Genomic DNA, 21,932 nt, shown 5'->3' on the forward strand with positions numbered 1-21,932 from the left:
CGTAGACTGAAACTGAAAGAAGTCTATTTCGTTTAATCAAATCCCAAAAAGCAGCCCCTGCTTTTCTGTTGCAGATGTATAGAGTGAAATTTGGGTTACAGACAGATGTGTTTGCTGTTGATTTCAATGGAGCCAAGTTTTCAACATCGTGTTTTAGGAAAGTAAGCAGGAATCTGAACTAGCACGCAGAGAATTAACGTGAAATTTAATCTGTGGAGAAAAACAAGGATTTTTTTTTTTTTTTTTTTTATTCCATATGATATATGAAAGAAATGGAAAAGCCAACACACAAGCTAATTTTTACCTAGCCCACTCGTATATCAACAGCATCAGAGTCACAAAGCACTGTGAACTGGCCCAGCTTACACAGAACTCTGGCACACCGTTAGCTGCTGGGGTGATGCCACTACACATTCCCAAACTACCTTTTAACCAGCTACTTCAGCTACATCTGCAAAATTTGTAGTCATTGCTGTAGGCCACAGCACAGCGTACCCTTAAGCGTTTTGAAGACGGTATCTCCACCACCAGTGCTTTTACTGAGCTAGGTTTTGATTAGCTATGATCCGGTGCATGCAGTTGCATTTTATATAAAATATAAAAAGACTATTTTTCCTTCCACAGTATATGCATTCAGTTCCAGCTAGAGGACTAGAAAAGGTCCCATATAAGTATCGCTTAAGCTGTCTTTAGATGGACAGAAGCAAACCACAAAGCATAAACATATATGCATGGTATATTTTCATGGAAATAAAAGAACATTCTTACTTTAGGTGTACTATGCAACATAATCCTTGAAGAGAACACAAATCTCTTTTTTTTTTTTTTTTTTTTTTTAACATTCATATTTTTCTCCGAAAATCTTCATATGAACACCTGGCCCAGCATTTAAGTATTTCCTTACAAATGGTTTCAATCTCCCACAAGACTCCACAGAAGTCTTCATGCATCCAAATTTCCAGAGCAGACCAAACTGACTAGAAGCCTGAGCAAAAAGCTCAGGATGTGCCCAGTTAAAGAAAAGTCAACTGCAGCTCAAACGGAACTGTAAAATTCTGGGGAGGAGCAGTGAAGTAACCCACACGAAGGTCCTTTATTTGGGCTTGAACGTCCTTAGAGCTCCCTGCAAATTTTCTATCCATACTACTATATGTAAAATCAAGCAACGGTTTACCTAATCATGTACATATGGCAATAATATTTCAAAGAACTATCTTGAATTTCAGTAAGAAGAGCAGTAGGGCAAGACTAAAATCGATGGCAGGTCCTATGCATCAATGATTGCCAAAAACTGGTGCTTCCAAACTTGGAATTCACATCCTCTACTATTTATAATCCAAACGGTTGGAAAAGTAATATTGAAATTTATCTTTGTTTGAATGCTGAAGGTTCAGAAAAGCTTTGGAAAAAATTTCGCAACCATTAATCAATCATTCTATATATAACTTCAAATACCACATGGCAAAGAGGATAAGCATTTTCATTAAAGCAAAGCAGGGCAATGAGAATGATACTGTTAATTGAATATGATCACTGAACAAAAAAACCCAAACACGTTGGCTTAAAATCAAAACTCTGTAAAACCACTGTCACAGAAAGCTGTTGCCTTACTACTTGCTACTAGTACAGAATGGAAACAAGCAAGAATTTTGCTATTAAAAAAACCCAATTTTTCTCAATTATAGTATCACACTAATCAGAAACATCAGGAAAAAAATCTTACTACCTCATTATGCCAGTAATCATCCATCTGGTGAGGTCTACTCTTTCAATTAAATTAGAAAAGTGTTTTGTCTACTGTAAGCAGTGTTACAATTTGCTGTTTTACCTGCAGTCAGGTTGTGCGTAATGTAAGTGCTACCATGGTGCTGAAATCATCTTACCCCTATTCCATCTCGCACAGCAATAGAAATCATCTTTAGAAATATGGCAGCTGCCTGTACAACTCTCTAGCTACGGACATACACAACCTTTAAGGAAATCCTGTGGAATCCTTGATGACAACCAGAAAGTCAGGAGTTTAAGTTTCAAAGCTTCAAAGTCAACTTTCTGAAAAACTCTTTTTTCCATTACATATTAAACTGAGAAAACTTTGTTAATCAACAGGGAAAATATTCAGGAGTATGACAGTCTTGACTAATTTTATCAAGAAATTTATAAATTATCAGTTTGGCTTGTGGCAAAACAGGATGAGCAAAAGTCTAAGTGGAATCAGCTATATAAATTAGGTTTTTTTCTTCTTTTTTCTTTTGGAAATTTGCTTCACAGAATGTAGCAGACTTGCTCAAACGAAATGTTTGCATAAATCAGCATATAAAGTCGATGCCATTTAGTCACAGTTAATATCCTGCTCATCACATTCATGAATTCAGCTTTAAGTTCTGTCCATATAAAGAGAAAAACACTGGTATGGTAGATCCCAGTATCTCACTTTACAAACTTAAAAATAAATATTCCCATGTTTTCTTTTCAGATAAAAATGTGCCATCTCAATGCTTGGTGGTAACTTGCCATGTAGTTAAACAGCTATTCCCTTACAAAACATACAGATGCGTTGCTACAAGCACATCCACAAAACATGTAATTTTTAAACCAGAAATCTACTTTGTGGGGAATTTGAGGGTATGCAGAGGGAAGGTAAGTGCTCAAGAGGCATTGCTGGCTGGTTGGCACCTGGAATTAAGCTGAGATTCCTCAGATAAAATTTGGGCTAAAATAAATTGAATAGGAAGTCTCTAATTGACTTCAAGTCTTTTACGGACTTCCAGTCTTAATCTCTATTTTCCACTATCATTAACAACCTGAGTAACTGCAGCAGAGATAAAGTACCTCTCCATAAAAGTATATAAAATCCCAAGCTACTTGACAAGGCCATCGAAGACTAGATGCCCCCTTTCACTTTGAAAAGGAATCGTCTTAACTACAAAGTGCTAATTAGTTCTTTAGCAACCAGCCTTCTCATGGGCTGCAGTTGAGGAAGGGTTCCCCGTTCAGACCAGAAGTTGTCCAGCATTACAGCCTTTGTACACGCATCAGGAGCCAGCACAGAGGTCAAGCACTCTTTAAGAAGGATCACAACAGCATTTAGTCCGTGTTAAGCCTGTAATTCAATACCAATACTTTCTAATCAATACACTACTTCACAGCGGTAGCTGACAGAGCTAAACTGATAGGATCTGCTCAGCTAACATACATTTAAACCTAAATAGAAACATTTCACTGGAGTTTATCTTCAACGCTGAATGAAGACCCATGGAGGCAATGAACTGTAACATACAACCAGAGACAATGGAAAAGATTACTGAAGAAAAGCACCATTAACATACTGAAAGATTGAAATAAAATTAGCGATGCCATGCAGATCTCAGTGCATGAGACCTGTATAATTCATCTAATTTCTCTTACACAGCATTATCTTTAAAATAAAACAGCTAGAACAGTTCAGTGGTGTTACCTTCCCACATTAAGGGCTGCCTGGTTTAGCATCACGGTAAACACCATATTTATTTCCTGCCTCAGAGTAAGTATAGCTATGTGTCAAAAGATGAGGAGGACCTTGTTACACAGGATCCTACGTACCTAAACTTGCAATGCAGGGAATGCTCTGTTTCCTTATTCACTGGCCTGCAAACCACTGAAGAAACATTTATGATCTACTAATGCCATCACAGATTACTATGATACTATTGTGGAATTTTGAGGCCCTCAGAATGGCTCTAAAAGAGCATAAATCTGAAACTGTCGAGTGTGAAAACACTGTATTATCACAGACCTCATATGTATTACCCTGATGAGCAGAGAAAGGAGTACGTAGTCTCCTACGCCACTTCTGGTTTTCATTCCAGGTGCAAAATTGTAAAACCAGGAGGGGAAAAAAAATAATAAAAAACCTCAAACCACTAAAAACAACAAAAGTTATGAAAAATAAAATCTATAATACAGTATAAGTACATTGCCAAGATGTTATAAGTCAAAACTTCTGAATGATACTCAGGTAATCCTGCCACTGACGAATATTCTTGCCTTGTATAAATTCTTTACACTATGAAAGCGTATCAGCTTATGCATCCACTTAGGATATTAACGGTCTTGCAAAAAACTATAGTGATTGCTAGTCTGCTCATTGATAATATCAGACCTTCCAGTTATGCCTTTGAAAAGTAAAGTTGAAATAAAATTGAAATAGATACTATAGCATGACACACAGCTCTCAAGATCTTCTATGTCACTACAACAAAAGTTATTGTAATTTATATTGAGACTTGAAGAAATAATGTCTCTCTCTTTTCCCTCCCAATCTAATACCCACGTTTCAATGAGTGCTGCTGACAGCGTTTGGCAGAGCTGTTTCAGTGCTTTGACCTGAAACCAGAAAGAAAAATCTCAAGCACATTAACAGGTTAAGTGAGATAAAACTCCAATCCTCAAGAATACAGACAAGATTTTCAGCTAAAAACTGAAAGATGAAAATGTTACTTCCATAAAAATCTCTAACCTTGAGGACTGCACCTAAATAGACTGATGACAGCTTTTTTTTTTATTTTTTAAATGAAGTTCCAATACAGTCATGTAAGACTAGTTCCCTCCATCTAGACACATTATAGCTGAAGTAGGAGTTGCCTTTGTTCACTTGTCACTATGTAAACAACCCCATTTAATTATTTTTTTAAAAGCTACTTACAGGTACAGAAATGATTATATAAAAGACCTGAGGCTAAAACTCAAGATGAACTTCTCCTTGACAAAATTCTCTTAAATAACCTAGAATTTCAGTTAATTATTCTGTTGGGACCATGTAATCTTAAACAACAAACAGCTTTCAGGTCTCAGTTAATTGTCAGGCATGCCACTATCTCTCAGTACCCAGAATCCCTACATAGTTCAACAAGTCTCCTAGTTGATTTTCAGAAGCTATTTTAAAACTGCTCTTTCCTGAAATGAGAAAGCAGAATATACACCTATGCCATGCACCATTCTAATCCGACATGAGTGAGGATCTTGCTTGAATGCTCTTGTCTACAATCTCATGTCATTACAGTCAAGACAAGGCAGCAACAAAGTTTACAAACTGTTGTCCACTCCGGTGTGCAGAGCCCCAGAGGGCCTGTTCATCTTCCCAGTACTACCTCTTCACAGATATTTCCTTTGCGCGGGAGCAGCTTCTGGGGACAGTTGTGATTTTTTTGTTTACATTCCCTCTTCCCCTCCAAATTTCTTTTGAATTCCACTTTACGCTTTACTTAATACCCACGTTTTGTCAAGACCTTTTCCATTCATCAGCAATAACGAAATATATTCACATCACCTAAACTAGACAAATAAGAAAGCAAAGGAGAACATAAAACACAGAAGCAAAAGAGGCAACAAAAGTAATTCAAATCAATTGTCTAGCACTATACCAAAGAGATGTTAAAAAAAAAAAAGAGAAAAAAGTTACGAGCAGTGTAGTCAAACAACATGTAACCAAATAAAGTAGTGTCTATTTTCTCCTTACTACTACACTGATCATCATTTAACCAAGATAAAAACCCAAGTTGTCTGTAAGAATCTGCATGAAGGGAAAATTAAAACATCCACTGTTCACACAATGATCTCTGATTTTAGACGATCACAGAATTTAACACTCTCCATGAATATAAATAAAAACCATGCAGGAGGACATTATGACAATCTCATCAACTACAAATGAGGAGACATTTATGTTACACCTAAATGTTGCTTCTGAAATGTAACAGCTTTTTCAGGCCAGAATGTGAAAACAGACCTTTAAAGCTTATATAATTTTGAAAAAGAGCACATTTGTACAATCATACCTATTTCCACATAGCGGTTTGGAAGGTCACGCATTTCACTGGCATGCCGTTCTTTTACTGAGCAAATCTAGGAAACAGAGATTTGGATCATTATGATGAACAAACTGTAACTCCTAAAATTATATTAACTTTTCCCAGAAACTCCTTTTCTTATTGAGGCATTCTCAAGACATCCATTTCTGCATTTTGAAAAACACAGGCTGTAAAACAGTGACGATGCATCACTGAAGAAAAAAACCAGACAGGAAAGTTGTAGCTGTAGTCCACAGCCTTATAAATATACCAGGAGAGGAGAAAGAAGACAGACCACATGAGAGAAATCTGAAAACAACTGCCCACTATGATTTTTTCATAGTAGCATATATGTGAGTTTAGTTTGTGTATCTTTTCACACTTTGTGTCTCATTACCTTACCATTTCAGTAAGAATGTGCTATTGCGACTTCCAATAACAGGAGGAGAGTTTTACACGTAAAGAAATGCAAACACCCAAATGTTGTGAAGTATGCACAATACAAGGGGAAAGACAGGTGCCAAACTTACGACAAACCTCCTCATTTGTAAAACTCTAAGTTTAATGCTCCAAAAGCTTTTTACGCTTCACCTACCTCAGTTTACCCTCCCTTTCCATCTACTCCTACCAAACACTTTTAATTTCCCACTGTGCATTGATGTAGCAGTCTGTTATTAGAAAACAGCTAACAGCCTTGTAACAAACTCATGTCAGATGTTGGTCTGAACAAATCATAGTCATTCCGCAGCGCACAAGTTCGAAATGCCAGTTCCCTGATGAAAGCCGAACAAAATCCCAAGCAGCCTGTCCCCCACCCCATCCCTTTTTTTTCTTCCCATAGTTGACCAAAATTATGTGGCTGTTTCAGCAGTCGCAACCTCCTCAGCCCCCCAAACAATCCCCTCCAAAAATACCTCATGGTAAGTTGTTATTCCTTAATGCTAATCAAAAGAAATGAATTCAACTGCCCACTAAAAGCTTTCAAAAGAGGAAATCTCTCCAAGGCACAGAGGAGAGAAGTGTCCCAGAGGATTACATTCGCTGCGTGCTCACACACAGAGAACTATCTGACCGCTGGGTGTCTATCACTCCTCCTCCTCATGAGGGTCAGTCCAATGACATTTCTATGGCAGCAGGAGTTCTGCACACTGTAGTCAAACCAAATTCTATTTTTTTCGATTGTCTTTGCTTTTCAGAAATAATCCTATGTTTGTCTGTGATAACAGCAAGCATTTATTACGAAGACAGGTAATTGCACCTTTACTGAATTTCCCCAGCCAATAATCAGGGTTAAATTATCCTTCCAGCAAAGGCTGCAGGGATACATATCTGGGCGAAGGCTTATGTCATCTCGAGGTACATTGGTAATTCTTTGCTTGGAGATCATGTCAAGTATCTTCACACCCTGCAAGTTTAAAGATAAGAAAACTTTATTCAGTATGACAAACTCCTACTCACCACACCCCATATTATTTTGTACGCTAAGGCAGTCATAGTCGTTTACGGCATAAGTTTTAGGGTAGGGCTGAGCGTGCCAACAGAAAAACCTGGTGATGCAAAGACCCATCTTACCCAGGAGGTGACAGAAGGACTGAAGGTATTAGAGTAAGTTAGATATTTTAAGTTCACATGCCCAATGAAAAGATACAATAAGTGAATGAGTGACAGATTAGCAAGTGTAGTCATAAATCAGTTCAGCTTGTTGAGCTGAACTAAAGCTGGAGAAACGAAAAAATCCCAGCTCTTCCACAACAACCCCTGTAGAGAAGCAGAAATTTCCACCTTGGAAAAAGAAAAGATGTGAAGCAACAGCTCATTAAGATAAATGAGGCCAATCTCTACTTCTCCAGAAATGCATTTCTACTCTTACATTAAAACAGAAAAGCAAGCATATTTAAATGATGCTTGGTTTTATATGCTGAGATTTTTCACTGCCTCCTCAGGAAATCTCCTAAACTAACAGAACAAAAAGTTTAAAGGAAGGAAGACTAAAGTCATTTGAAAGAGAGAAAGGAAAAAAAAAGAGCCATTAATCAGATTTTTCCATGCCATTTAGAAAAGGTGAGCTATAACCTTTCCAACAGCAAAATGGAGATTAATTTCATGTTAAGTAATGACTTGTTCTTAATGATTTAAAAACAAAAGCCCCCAAAATAAAACAAAGCATTTTAGTAGGTATTACCTTTAAGCTCAGTGAGCAGAAAAAACAACTCTCATGATCACAGAAAAGGGGATGGAAGGGACCTTGAAAGGTCAGCGTCCAGGATGCCATTCCATGTTAGGATTTTTCTAGTGACAAAACTGATTTAAAAGATTCCCCTGCCTGTTTCTGTTCCCCCCCACTGCGAGTTTCTATGTCCCCAGCTGCACAGATTCAACTGTTTGTAAGTCAAAGAGTCTAAACATGGGGGTCACGGTCTAATCCAGGTTTTGCCTTTTCTTTTTTTAATCACCAGGATCGGTAAGTGGTATGGGGGTGGGCCGGGATTTTTCCCCCCCCCAGTGATCTTTGTCACTGAAGAACTATGAGTGATGAACACATCCCTATTGGCATCAAGGTTTCAGAAAAAAAACTTACACGCGGCATCTGCAACATACAGAGCCCAGATCTCTGGGTAACAAACAAGGAGCTTATGCTTTGTGTTCTATAAGCTCATCTGATAAAATTTGCAATCTTGCTTGAACTGCATTTTAATAAAGTTGTCTTTTATTAATGTTACCACTTCGTCTTCCAGAATGATTTGCAGATAGAAGTGACCCATACCACACCTTCTGTTTTTCTACAAAGCAGCAAATCCTACATGGGATAGACTAGCTTACATTTAAAGCGTCTTTCAAACCAATAGCATAGGATCCTCTATAGTTAAAAGTATGCCATTTGCATCATGAATCGAAAGGACTTCCAGAGTCAAACTCCTGTCATAAAGGAGCCCAAAACCTCTTCAAATGGGAGTCAGGCAGCCTAATGCCTCTAAGGATTTGCTCCTCAGGTATCCCAATTTGTAAAACTTGCACTCTTGGCCACGGAGGAAGGAGAAAATACAGGTTACCCAAGCATCTGACAAGCAGCATTAGACCTTGCCTAAATAACCTGGAGCCTGTCTCAGAATAGCCAAAGTCTAACAAGCTCACATACAGCGTGCCAAAAAAAGAAAAGGCATAAGAAAATAAAAACTAGGTAGCCATGCAGAGACAGTAAGAACAAGGCTATAAAAGATTTTCTCTGACTTTGAAAGAAAAAAAAGGAACACAAAACCTTGCTAGAGGATGGAGAAATTTTTAAAAAGGTAAATGGGGAAGGGAAAGGCCAATGACCAAATATATTAATCTTTTGGAGGGCAAGTGTCATTTCATTTTTCATTGAAAGATAGGCCCTGACCATGGCTTTTTGTCTCTGACAGATGGCTCTCAGCATTTTATTAGTATTCTGTGTTCTGATGTGGCACATCATCTCTAGGGATAGCTCTCCTCAACTGTCCTATCTATTCCCAGCAGATTCACCTAGAATATATATTTTAATTGTATGGCTCTGAAAAGAACAAAACCTTCTAAAGAGCTAATGTTATGACAATCAAGTGCTCATTGAAGTTTCAATTCTAACGCAGTTATTAAAGTGGAGCAAATAAACAGAAGTCCACTTCTAACAATTGCATATCAAACGGGTTTTGAAAGGAATAAAATAACAATGGCTTTAAAATATTTTAATAAATGCTTCCCTTCAGGAGGGAAAAACAAGAGAAGGAGAAAAGTTAGTGTTTCAGAAATACTTTCCCCACATTTTAAAATAAGACTTTGGAATTTAGACACGATACTCACTTAAAAACATATCCCTCACTGCTGAGCTTTAGAACACAGACCTTGACCCATCAATTAGATATACAGTGATAGGTGAAATGCAACACTCAGCATGAAAGCAATGGTTCCCTTTAAAATATGAATTACATTTAGAGCAAGAAGGGCCTATTTTCTCCTAAGTCTTGCCTTTACTAATGGCCTACCAAAATTAGATATTTTTACTATCATTTTTTATAATCTGCAACATTAGAAGTGCATATGATAATGTCACGTCAGTACAAATGACAAAATCCAGACAGATTTGGGGTTTTTGTTTGGGGGTGGCTGGGGGAATGATGTTCTATTTTTTATATAAAGAAGAGTTACACTGGCATTCCTTACTTGGACAGTTTGCTTCAATAAATTGTACTGGTCAACACTCTGCTATACAATAGTGTACAGTAGTGACCACCCCAACAGTGGTATGCAGAGCTACTTTTCTTAATTTCTTCAGAAGTGGCAATCATATGGAGAACACTGACTAGCCAGCAGGAAACACCAGAAGAAATGTCTACAAGGAAATGGGATCTAAAACACTATGCCTTTTATACCCAATTCTTCAAATGAACCATTTTTCAATTTTGGCAATTAACATTGAAACATTTCAAGTATCAGAGTAATGCAACAGTACTTTTGTTCATTTAACAGAGGTGACAAATACTTACCATATTATTGGCCCAAGCAATCAAGTGTCCTCTCCACTTTACATTTCTTATATTTCCTTCCCCTTCATGTAAAACTGAAGGCTTCCATCTATTCATCCAGCCTCTCTCATATAACAGCAACTATGAAGCAGTGCAACAAGAAATATTTCTGTGACACAGTTCTGTATGTAAACATGTGAGGTATTTTTTTGCTTCATTATCCCTTACTCTGCTTGGATGCAAGGGCAACAAAAAATACACACTTATTACAAAACCAAAGCAAATACAATCAAATATTTTCATTTAGTACCTATACATTGAGAATCTTGTACACTACAGAATTTCAGTTATTTTAATAATAATATTAATAAGCAGGCCTTCGATCAAGTTTCTCCAGGAAACGGTAAGTATAATTACTTCCATTTTAAGAATAAAGAAATCAAGGCGTTAGAGAACCTAAGCTTACAGCACTAGGGACATCGCTTCAGAAAGCTGGTAAAGAAACCAGGGCATCTCGCACCTAGCCACTGATATGGTGATAGGCTCCTTCTTCCCCCCAAAAAACAGGAGATGGGAAAAGTCTGCCGTATGCCTGGTAGCCAAAGAAAATTATCAAAGACCCCCAAGTCTCTGGCCTTTTGCTTGGCCCCATGTGGAACTACACGGCCTTCAATAGGGCTCTAGAAATGCTGTGTGTTAGTCCCACGCATGCAAACTGCACCGTACAACAAGCGCTGATGATCGTAAAACTTCTGTGATGGGCAATCCCAGGGTTCACAAATAAGGAAGGTATTTTAGAATATCTAAATGTGCATAACAGATGTTACGACTGCTTTGAAGCAGCAAAGAAAAACTACAACTACATGCGGACAGTTTGCACGACAGTCCCGCTCTTTTATTGGTTTCCTGTATGGTTTAATGCATAATGTGCACAACGACCATTAAGAGATGTAAGATTGCTACCTGCAAAGGACTTTTACCATGCTAAAACCTAAATTGAATACCTATGTTGCTGATATTTCCTGAGATCCAGCTGTACATGCTTTTTTATACATGGTTTCCCACCACCTGTATTTGCATAAATACATCAAATGATAAGACACTAGTTGTTTAAAATAGCATCTTTTAACAAAATAAGGGATTTTTAAAGGCAATTACACAGACTGCCTCTCTCTCCTAGAGCCACAAGATGGCACCAGAAGACAAATATTTGCTCCAAAAGTTTGAAGCAGTCACTATCTAGGATAGTCTATGAGAAACTTTTGCGTGATGTGCGCTCCAGACATCAAACTTCTCACTCAAGCATATCTTGCACTTCAACCCCACCCAAAATGACTTTGTTTCCTTCACACAGCTCACATGAAGACCACCTTTTAGACAATCTAGGGTTACTTTTTCCACCTACAAAAAGCTACTCAATAAACCTCTTACAGAATATCCTATTTTACAGCAAGACACTGAAAGCAGGGGTAACATCTATGGTCATAAGGCAGTGCCACACAGGGGAATTTTCACCAGTAGGTGGACGTGAAACACAGGAGCAGCCCTCAGCCCAAACTAATTAGCTCCACTCAGAAGCGAAGGATGTCATTAAAAACTAAGTGCTGTGCTGATCCAGACTTGAAAACTACCTTTTTCCTAGTTCTAACACTCCTAAGGAGAGGCCCAACGGCAAAAGAACTGTCACTTGGATGCCTCTTTCAATACTGTCCAATAAAGACAGCAGCAAAATACATAGTATTTTCATCTGGACTTACTGGACAAGGCTGCGAAAACTGATGGGGATGATGTGAAAGGTTAAAACTGGCTGATGTCAATTCTGTTAACTGAACTTTGAATATTTTCTGCTTGTGGCTGAATTGTGACTGAAGTTTATTAAACACGCAAGATCCAGAGCGAGCTTGGAATGACACTTGGCAGTTACTTTGTTACTACTCGTGATTTGTGAACATCATGCTTTTCCGTGACGCCCTACCTGAGTAAGAAACTGCAAAGAAAATAAATGACCTGAGAGAGAACTGGTGGGGAGAAAATAAAACAAACAAACAAAAAACCCCTGCTTCAGTCTATGCTCAACTCTAAGTACATGCTTAATTAAATTCTCGGACTAAGGCAGCAGAAGACAATAGTCTGATATTGCCTGTAATAAAGATGGAAAGTGAATGTGAATCACTGGAGCACCCAGAATTCCTTGTGTCGTAACAGGAAGTGCAACAGGTCCAACACTGAAGCCAAAGGACACTCAACATTGTGGCTTCCAAAAAAATATTTAATCGCAAAACGTGCTATCTACAATATTTATCTACAATGCAATTATCTGCATTTTATTGATACACATAATGTGATTATTCTTTGTTCCAGCAATGACACCTAGAAACAATTACTGAACCCAGAACTTTGCTATGCATTTTGGAGCTGCTATCCTGAATGCATCGCTCTCAAAATAAGCAGCCTAATTTATTTCTTAGTCTTTCTTTCCGTCCTCACATTGAAATGCTTATCGCACCAGAAAGCCATTTAAATCTTCAAGGGAAGGTAGACACAAAATCCACCATTTCTGGAAGGGTTCCTCCTAACGCCTCCCTCTCTTTTTGGTAGGGGAATAATATTTTAGGGCTTCATTTCCCATAAATCCCATATTTTGGCAGTCAGCATTCACAGTACTTATATTTCAACAGCAGCCACAAAAATAACTTCCTTGCATTCTCTGCAACACAGTTTATATTTTCCCCTTTTTGATTTGCTCTGGTAAATCTTTCTAGTCCTTTGCTACAATACAGCAGTGCTTAGAACGCACTTCCCGCATCTCTTGCATGTACCGCAACAGGATAATATAGGTAAAATAAAAGAAAATAAACTTTGACTTCAAGGGTCTGACCCACACTCCTTCATAGTACTTTGCAATCTTCTGATAGTTCACTACTTATTATTTTGCGAGTCTTCTTAACTGCTTATGCTTGTCCACTGGATCATTAAGAAAAAATTAAATGCATGAGACAAGAGGACAGCGCAGGACACTTTTTGGTTTTAAAAACAAGTGGATACAATTCTCTCAGATTAGTGAATACATGTCTCTCTATCTTTCACTACAAGGAGATTAACCTTCTCCAAAAAGAGCTCAAAATTCTATTTCAGAGTGCATCCGCTAAAAAGAATAGACTAATGCTTGTATTTAATGGAGCCTCTCATGCAATTAGCATTAACACTAATTACATGTAATCCCAGTCTTTAAACTATGTACAGGAATCCTCAATCCTCTGAAAAAAAGAGGCCAACGATTGCAGCTTTGGTAGTATCAATGTGGTGAAGTAATTCAATTTCATCCCACTAAGAAATACCACCTTCAAAACACTGAAACAAAAGATGTCTGTTCTCACATAGTGAGAAGTTTCAAAGGAAACACACTTTTATTGAAGCACTATGCACAGCATCATTACTTTGTTTCAACACAGCACCTCCTCTGTGAAGATCTGGAGGAGTTTTACAGACGGAAAAGGCCGAAACTTCAATTTGTAACTGAAAAGCCACCCTTCCCTATTGCAGCACTGTTGGATTAGTTTTTATTTCACAAAATAAGAATTAGGAAAAAACTTCCTGTATTTTCCTTGTCCTGTTCTTTGTTTGCCTGAGTGTGAAGATGTGCCTACCTGTGGCATTTATTCTGGTTTTTGGCACCTGTGTCACCAGTTCTCCCCTCAGTCAGGCAAGATCACAAAAACCTAAAATGCTACTGACATGGTTACAAGTGATCATTACAGATATTTATTGTTTTCAGCATAAAAATAACATTTACAGGCACAGTCAAGATTAACAGATATCCGAGAGTTACACAGAACAGCATGCCACGTGAAGACGTACTGTTTAATCATGCATCCCTAGGAAAATATATAGCAACAATAAAAAATTATCACTTCTGTTTGGAACAGCAACAGACTGGATGAGCTCAAACGAGGCAGAGAATAATGCAAGCCTCAAGTTTTCAGCTGAAGATGAGTTTTCAAAATATCGTCTCAAAAGGCTGTTGTCTAAGGAGCTGGGGTGTGGACGGAGGGGAGGGGAGGAGGTGCAGTCAAGGGAGATCAAGCAAGGAGGCAGTGGCAGAAAACAGCAGCATTGGGAGGTAAGCGATGGCAACGGTGAGATGGAAAACGGGAGCTGATGCTCCTGTTCATGGACAGAGAAGTTGGAAATTTTGAGATGTTTAAGACAAACAAATGCCATAGGACTTTTATTAGGCTGTACTTTTAATAACTCAGCTGCTAGATTCCAGCTGTCGCCTGTTCACAAAGAGCTACAGAATTAACACCTTGGAAAGCAAGTCCTGCAGCCTTGCAGGCTCTCACGCATTTCCTATATTTAGATCCTCTTTGCTTGCCACCTCAGGCAATGAAAAACTTTTCTACACATACACTGGCAAAACACACAACTATAGATTACATGCACACAGGATTATGATCCATTCTCTCTTTACACAAACCAGCTTTGTTTGTTACAGCACAAGGAGAATATTTTGTTTTTCACGATAAAGGAGAAATGCACATCCAAACAATAATAAAGAAGAAATGTAAGCCAAACAATCTGCTTATTAAGCAAACGACATAGGACTACATATCAAAGTCTCCTCTGCTCAATAATATGGGATACATCTGGGCATTATACATGGCGGCACACAAATCACAGACCTGTATTATCGTGGCTTCCTTACTGCTACAGTTTGTTTTCTGCTTATGGTAAATTATCCAATGCATGGACAGAAATTGCCACAGTATTTACTTGTTCTTCACTTAAACCAGACCTTTGAGTACTTACTGACTGACATTTTATAGCTTACAAAGCAATCTGCCGTTCTTGTCTGGTACTCTTCTACCCAACATAATGCCAAACAGCTGACTATCTGCTTTCTAAAAATGGACTATGCTGCAAACAGCATCCTGACAATTTAATAATTTGTCAAAGTAGTCCGACCAGTTATTATGAAGTATATATCATAGGGTTCAAAGGTAAAGGTCATCCATTTACTCACAAAGCAAAGTGCATCTGCTGACACTAAAAAGCAGACAATTAAAAAAAAATAAATCCGAGACATTCCCTGGCAGACTTGACTTTAACGTACAAATTCCACTACCCGTAACAGCAGTTGCAGATCCCCAGGAACGCTATCTTCCCTTCCTGCTTGTGCATTGTTTGCAATCACTATCCTTTCTCTGTATATGACATTGCTCCACCTGGAGTGGAAAGGAATTTAGATCATCTTGTTTTGCGTCTCAGGCAGGAGACAGCATGGGTCCAGCCCAGGATTCTAACACTGAAATAGTATGTTAGAGTTTATTTCTTGTTTTCTATAATGAGAAATTTGCCTCAGGTAACACTAAATTCTCTCTGCTTTTGTAATAGACAAAATAAAGAGAGTAATATTTCAGCATGGGCATCGATATGGTTAGATGTTAATTCTGGGAGAATAAATAGGACAAAAATGTTCAGACAGACCTGCATTTGAAAACCAGTTCTTCTAGTGTATCTTCTCCAGCAAAACAAACACAGACCCCATCAAAAATAGCTTTTTATATCTATTTCTGCCATGTATATACACACACAATATAAATATATTATGTGGATATAGACACAGTTAGGTATAAAGATGTGACTGCTGACAGCCACGGGGTAAATTTCAGTTTTATCTTGGTTCCCTAGCCCTTAAAAATGTTTCAGATTGGATACACAAATCAACATTTATTATATAAAATAGATATCCTAGGCAAATGAGGAGGCCCAGCCCTTTAAGATACTAAATATCCTACTCCCATACTGGCTTCAGAATGAATTTGCTTAATTGTGCTGTGTCCCCACTGCCATGATGGGCAGAGAACCCACAAAACAAATTCATTAGCACACATTCAGCAGACTGACTTAATCACTCAAAAGGATTCACTCTCCTAGGAAGTTTTACTACAAAAACCTTTATGTCTTGTTATTGATGTTAATCAAAACACGAAACAGGAAGTCTCATCAATGCCTCTGCCAAGAAAGCAACCTCAAGTTGTCCTGCTCTCCTAAGTTATCTTTACATAAGATGCAGTAGCTGATACCTTGACTTCAGAACTGAAATATCCTTCAGTCGTCTCTCTTTGTTAGTTCTGCTTCTTTAACCCTCTGGATATAATGGCTACTTGGAAGTTGCAATAATGTTCATTTAGTTGATGCATTGGGAAATACCAGCACTCTAACAGTTAAATAAAGAACACCTTGTTCTCAGCTTTACCACCCTCATTTAGTTGGCTTTTACCCTGTTATTTTTTAAGATTAGACCCTTTTTTAAAAGGTAGAAGGTTATGGCCTTCAATAGCATGGTATTTGTCTTTTCCCTTGGTTTGAAGCTCTACTGTCTGCTCTGGACAGGAATGGCCTGTTATTTACCCAGGAATGCCCTGTTATTTACAATATACAGTATTATTATTTCAGGGTGACCATCACCTGCCAAGTCATCGCAACGGTGCTGTAGTTAATTGCAGATATAAGGGGGAGGGGAGCAGGGAAGCACCTCTATTTAGTATGGTACCTATTGCTTCTCACTGCGATCATGTCAATGTTTCCCTAGTACCTGCCTTGTTTCTAGGCACACATAACATTCATTCATTGAAAAAAAGGGGGTGAAAAAAAAGCTTTTCCAGCCCAAAACAGAAGACAATGATATTATCCCAAGCTTAATGAAAGCCTTTTAAAAACTAGTGCCTTAGTAAGCAAAGAATTTAAGTTAGTTAATTAGTTCGTAACACAATTTAGAGAAAAAACGCTCTTTAGCATTGGACTCTAGTACATGCCTACTTAAGCAACTGTATAAACATATGCACAGTAGAGTTAAGCTTCCAACAATCTGAAATAGTTTAAACAGTTACCCCAGGGAGCACTGCTTGTAAGTCAGCTTTAGGTCAGGCCGAGCTTTTAAGATGTGGCAAATCTCAGCACCACACAATTCACCCAAGTTCTAAACATCCACCTGTGTTGGGAACCGAAGACCTGCACAGCACGTCCCTGAAGCACGTCACTTAGATTTTTTTCCCCTCCATCTCTACCTTTTTTTTTTTTAGACATTGTTGCTCACCTTGAAGATTTGCAGAATGTTCTGCCATCAATCTTTGAACTGAAAAGTGTATTTTTTTTATACATTTTATATTATTACGATGAACTGCACATTTCCCAAAAAATTAAGGAAGAGGTAATTTACAGTTAAAGCTTCCCCATCCCATTCATTAAGGATCCTACTGAGGCAAATTCTTGGCTATAAAATTAATGAAATTAAACAGATCTCAAAGTGGTTTTTTGAGATGAGATGAGACAAAGCAGAGTGTTAAGATAAGGGGGGCAAATTCTTGCTTCCTGTGTGCATGTGTGGCTTGGCTTCTTTATTTTGTTTCACTGTAAACCAAAATCAGCATAAAATTCTAGTAGGAAACGAAGAACATCCTTCTCATATAATGTTTGCAATGCAACTAGAGGGGCTTGACAAAGTGACAGCATACCTTTCTGGGTCCTTTTATCTGATCAAATCATCTTAGCAAACAATTAAAAAATGCCTCAACATTTAAAATGCTAATATACATTATGTCACCATCTCCCAGAACAACAAAAAACAAAGACAGACCCCGGAACCATTTGGGCGAAAAGTTCACAGACTTCACACTATGTGATTTTAAGCTTGATCCAAAACAAGAATAGCCTTACCTGCATCCTTAACTGCTATCCCTGCCTTGGTGCGAATGGGGAAGACAAGCAGCCTGCTTCCCCACCACTGACAGCTATGAGGTATGAAGTTGCTGTGTCCGTGCAAAGGCTAAAAGTGCAGAGAGCTCAGAAGCCACAGGATGTCCTGTCCCCTCTCCTGAAGGAGCTCACCCAACTACACAGCTTCCAGACACAGCGAGAGAGATGCGAGGTCCGCAGCCTGAGGCGGTATGCTTCAGCCTGCTTCTCCTCACTCGTGTGGACCAACTCCCCATTGCCTGCTGCCCCCACCCAGCTCTTTGGCTTTACACTTAAGGAGAGATGTTAATAAAAAGCAGGGATGTTTTCCAAGGCCTTTTTCTTTTCAGAAAAATAAAAAACATCTTCAATAAGCAAGTAGGCTGAATTTAACTTTCTGAATTTTCACAGAGAATTTTGTTCTTGCCTTTATACAAGCACATAAGCTCCTTCTGGAGGAAAGGAGAAAAGGGGAAGGGTTTCTACCACAAGGCTAAGAGGTTTTATTTGTTGGTTTTATGTATCAATAAAATCAAATTACAGGTGTCGAGGGACATTTATTTCAATGCTAAATACCTTATGTTAAGATGTCAATTAAAGTTTTCCTGAAGAGGAAAGTTCCTCAGCAAAAAATGAATGCATTAAGAACGAGTATACCATTCCCCAGAGGACAGAATATAAAACAACCTGTCAAGTAATCAAAGATAACCAAAGAGAATGTGTTAACTCCCTGATGTTTTTTTCTGTTCGGCATCAGGTGAATGCAAGCTCTTTAACCACCTGACGGTACCCTGTTCTATTAATTCCCTGCTTCTCTCTTTCCATACCCCTTTTATCAGCACTAAAAAGCTTCACAAACTGGTGGCTGACAAAGACATACACTGACTGTGCATTATTTTAAGGACAACACCAACTCCGACCAGCCAGCAAAAGCTGTCAAGCCTTCATGCCACTTAAAAAGCGAAATAAAACACAGCTATGCTTTGAAACATAGTGAACTGTTAATGAAAATTAAGTTGTATTCAGCACTAGAAGTCTGTATTTCTTACATGTTGGTAAGGGAGAGCCATTGCATTCAGTGTGATGCATCTGTATGTGAGGACTGATCATCCTTAAGTCATAAGAGAAGGCAACATGAAAACTTCACAAATTCACAAAGTGCTCCAAACCAAACTTTTTGTATTCTGACTGAAAATATATGATGTGATACAAGATTCTTGTAGGACCTGGAACCAGCTGCAATCTGGAAGTCAGAATTGTACCCTACACCAGTAAGACACCTAATGCACATTTAAAATAACAACTGCCCCAAGCAGAAGACCTTAACTACACAGAGAGAAATACTTAAAAAAGTGGGAGCTCTACTCTACCAAGAGCTCCCCTGAATTACTTTAAAAACAAATAAACAAAAAACCCTACACCATGAACAAGAACTGATGAAGATACTTGGGTTTGTTTACTTTAAAAACAAAACAAAATCACCCACAGGTAAAGCAAAAGAAAAATCCCAAACACCAAGACCAACACGCATTGTAAAGGATCAGTATTGAAGTCCTAACTTCTGCTCCCGCTTCAACAAATCAAAATTAATAGAAAAAATCTGGCCTATGACATGCAAATGACATTTTCAGACTGTAGACAAAAATATTTCTACTCTAAAGCTCATCTTGTTGCAACACGTTTTTAATGTAAAAAGTGCACTTTTCCCCCCTCCTGGAATTAGTCTTAATTAAGTAAGGATGTTTCAGAATACAATGCATAAAGAGAATGAAAAATCAGAATTTTTTGCTCTAGGCGTTAAAAATCACATATACAGCTTTCTGAGTTATTTTTAAAAGCTGTTTAAAGATAACTTGAATTCATTACACTTTGACTGCTTACCTTTTTCCCTCCTGTTACAAATTGCTTGAAGTGGGATCTTACAAAGTGAGGATGAACAGCAACGATCTGAGGGAGGGGGGGAGAAGGGGAAAAAAAAAGAAGAGAGGATTGTGGCTTAAATAAGAGTCCACAGGGAGTACCACATCACTTTTTAAACTAGATGACTCTTTGCCAAGTATCAAGTATTACAGATGAGCACTTTCTCTGAAGTAGAGCCTGGTTGTCTCAGATATCTCTGCTTGTTTTTCCTAGAAAAAAAGAAAATTCTCCACACTATATGGCATGTGACTTGTCACATGCCTGACACTGAGGGCCATGTTACACCGAATGACTACTTTTTTTGCACAGCAGGCTGCAGAATTAGCACTGTGGAGCATAGGACTGCTACGAGAAAGGGTTACCCCAATTAAGTCTTGGTTGGGACCTTCCTAGAGGGCACGCACACCTCAGCCCTGTCACACGACAACCTCGTGTAGCATCAATGCACCTTAAACAGCCTCTTTGCCTTATGTGTTGCGAGTCAAGTGTGGGAGATCCAGCTGTAAGAGCGGTATGGCCCTAGGAGGCAAGTGAGTCGCATGTGACATGTGTGAAAACTTGATTACCTCATTCCATTTATACCCCTCAAGAGCAGCTGCAACACGGAAGATGCCAAGCAGCAAAATGCAGTCAGTTGCCCACACCACCTTTCCTCCTGCAAGAAACGTTTCTTAAAAAAAGCTAGATCTTCCCATACACCTACAAGAGGTGGTAAATCAGCATCGCCGCCCATTGCCTTATCCCGAGGTAGGTTTAATGGATATGAATTGGTTGCAAAATATTGACCTCACAGTTAGCAGAACCCTCAGAATTTGTATCACAGATCTACAAAGAAAGAAATACGTTGAGAGAGGTAACATCTGAAACAGGACAATTTCTCTTTCACTTTGCCTTTTGTATTCGAAAAACTCGGTAATACTTCTTACAAAACCAAGATTGGCTTTCTTCTTGCCTAACCAGATCAAAAGCTTTTATATTGAGATAGATAACTATTTTCTCATGACTTGAATAATATTACAAGGAAGCGGTATTCCTGTCTCTCATTTAGATTCAATGTGACCTTTCTGGTATTAAAGACGACAACAACACAATTACTAAAGATTAAAACAAGCACTTACTTTAATAGGGCAGTCAAACGTTTCATGGAACTCTTCTGCTGAATACAATCCGAACACCTGCACCTAAAGAAATATATAAAAAAAACCCCAAAATATTTACCTAATAACCACTTGACAGTTAAAGGCGAATGTAAATCACTAAGAACTAGAAGATTATTTTGAATGCTCACAGTTAAATCTTTTTTCCTAAAGAAAAAGTCATATTTAACAATTCAGAGCTAATTGAGACATCTTGGGCTTCTATTATGGTGTATCTCTACATATTTGCAGCAGCGCAAAAGTACTTATTTGGATCTTTTTCTTTTCCTTTTTTTTTTTTTTTGGTTACAAACACAGCAAAAACTACAAGTTCCTTTTGCTTTAGGGTGATCGAATCTGTTTAACAGATACTGATCTACGTAAGGTAAGAGCAACATAATAACATTCAGGGGAAGATAAATTAAAAACTCTTCCTTTCTGAGGAAGAACTGTAGGATTTTTTCCCCCTCCAAGCAATACAGGGTTTACATAAGAAAAAAGAAATTTGTGACAATAAAGCAAAACCAGCCTGAAAACCAACTCCCATATGTTTCTTGGCATCCTTTCCTCCTCCCAAGTGCATTCAGTGCTATTTTGTTTTATTCCATGACCACTGGAAATGTCTTTCTCTGAAGATGCCTCCCTTCTCATCTATATTGATGTCTCAGTACATTTAATAGAGCACTGAAGTTGTAACTATAGGCCATCAGAATATCTATCAGAATTAATCCATCCAAAGAAGCCTCAACACTAAAAAAAACCCCACCAAACCAAAAAACAAAAGTATGTTTCTACTGTCAAGAGAATTAACAAATTTTTGAATGTTTTCATCCTTT

General features: G+C 38.2%; 1 protein-coding gene across 2 annotated transcripts in view; it reads right to left on the reverse strand.

The window, feature by feature from the left end:
* VPS41 (vacuolar protein sorting 41 homolog (S. cerevisiae)) overlaps window positions 1-21,932 on the reverse strand; it is a 105,393-nt gene that overhangs the window by 41,986 nt on the left and 41,475 nt on the right. For both annotated transcript variants that reach the window (XM_009880918.1, XM_009880919.1), the window contains 5 exons: window positions 21,079-21,141; window positions 19,922-19,987; window positions 10,325-10,444; window positions 7,084-7,230; window positions 5,814-5,880 (listed from right to left, as the gene is read on the reverse strand). In XM_009880918.1, coding sequence (XP_009879220.1) covers window positions 5,814-5,880; window positions 7,084-7,230; window positions 10,325-10,444; window positions 19,922-19,987; window positions 21,079-21,141 — 463 coding nt within the window. The remainder of the gene's footprint in view (window positions 1-5,813; window positions 5,881-7,083; window positions 7,231-10,324; window positions 10,445-19,921; window positions 19,988-21,078; window positions 21,142-21,932) is intronic.

Source organism: Charadrius vociferus, unplaced genomic scaffold (genome assembly GCF_000708025.1).
Source record: "Charadrius vociferus isolate BGI_N301 unplaced genomic scaffold, ASM70802v2 scaffold453, whole genome shotgun sequence".
NCBI lineage: Eukaryota > Metazoa > Chordata > Aves > Charadriiformes > Charadriidae > Charadrius > Charadrius vociferus.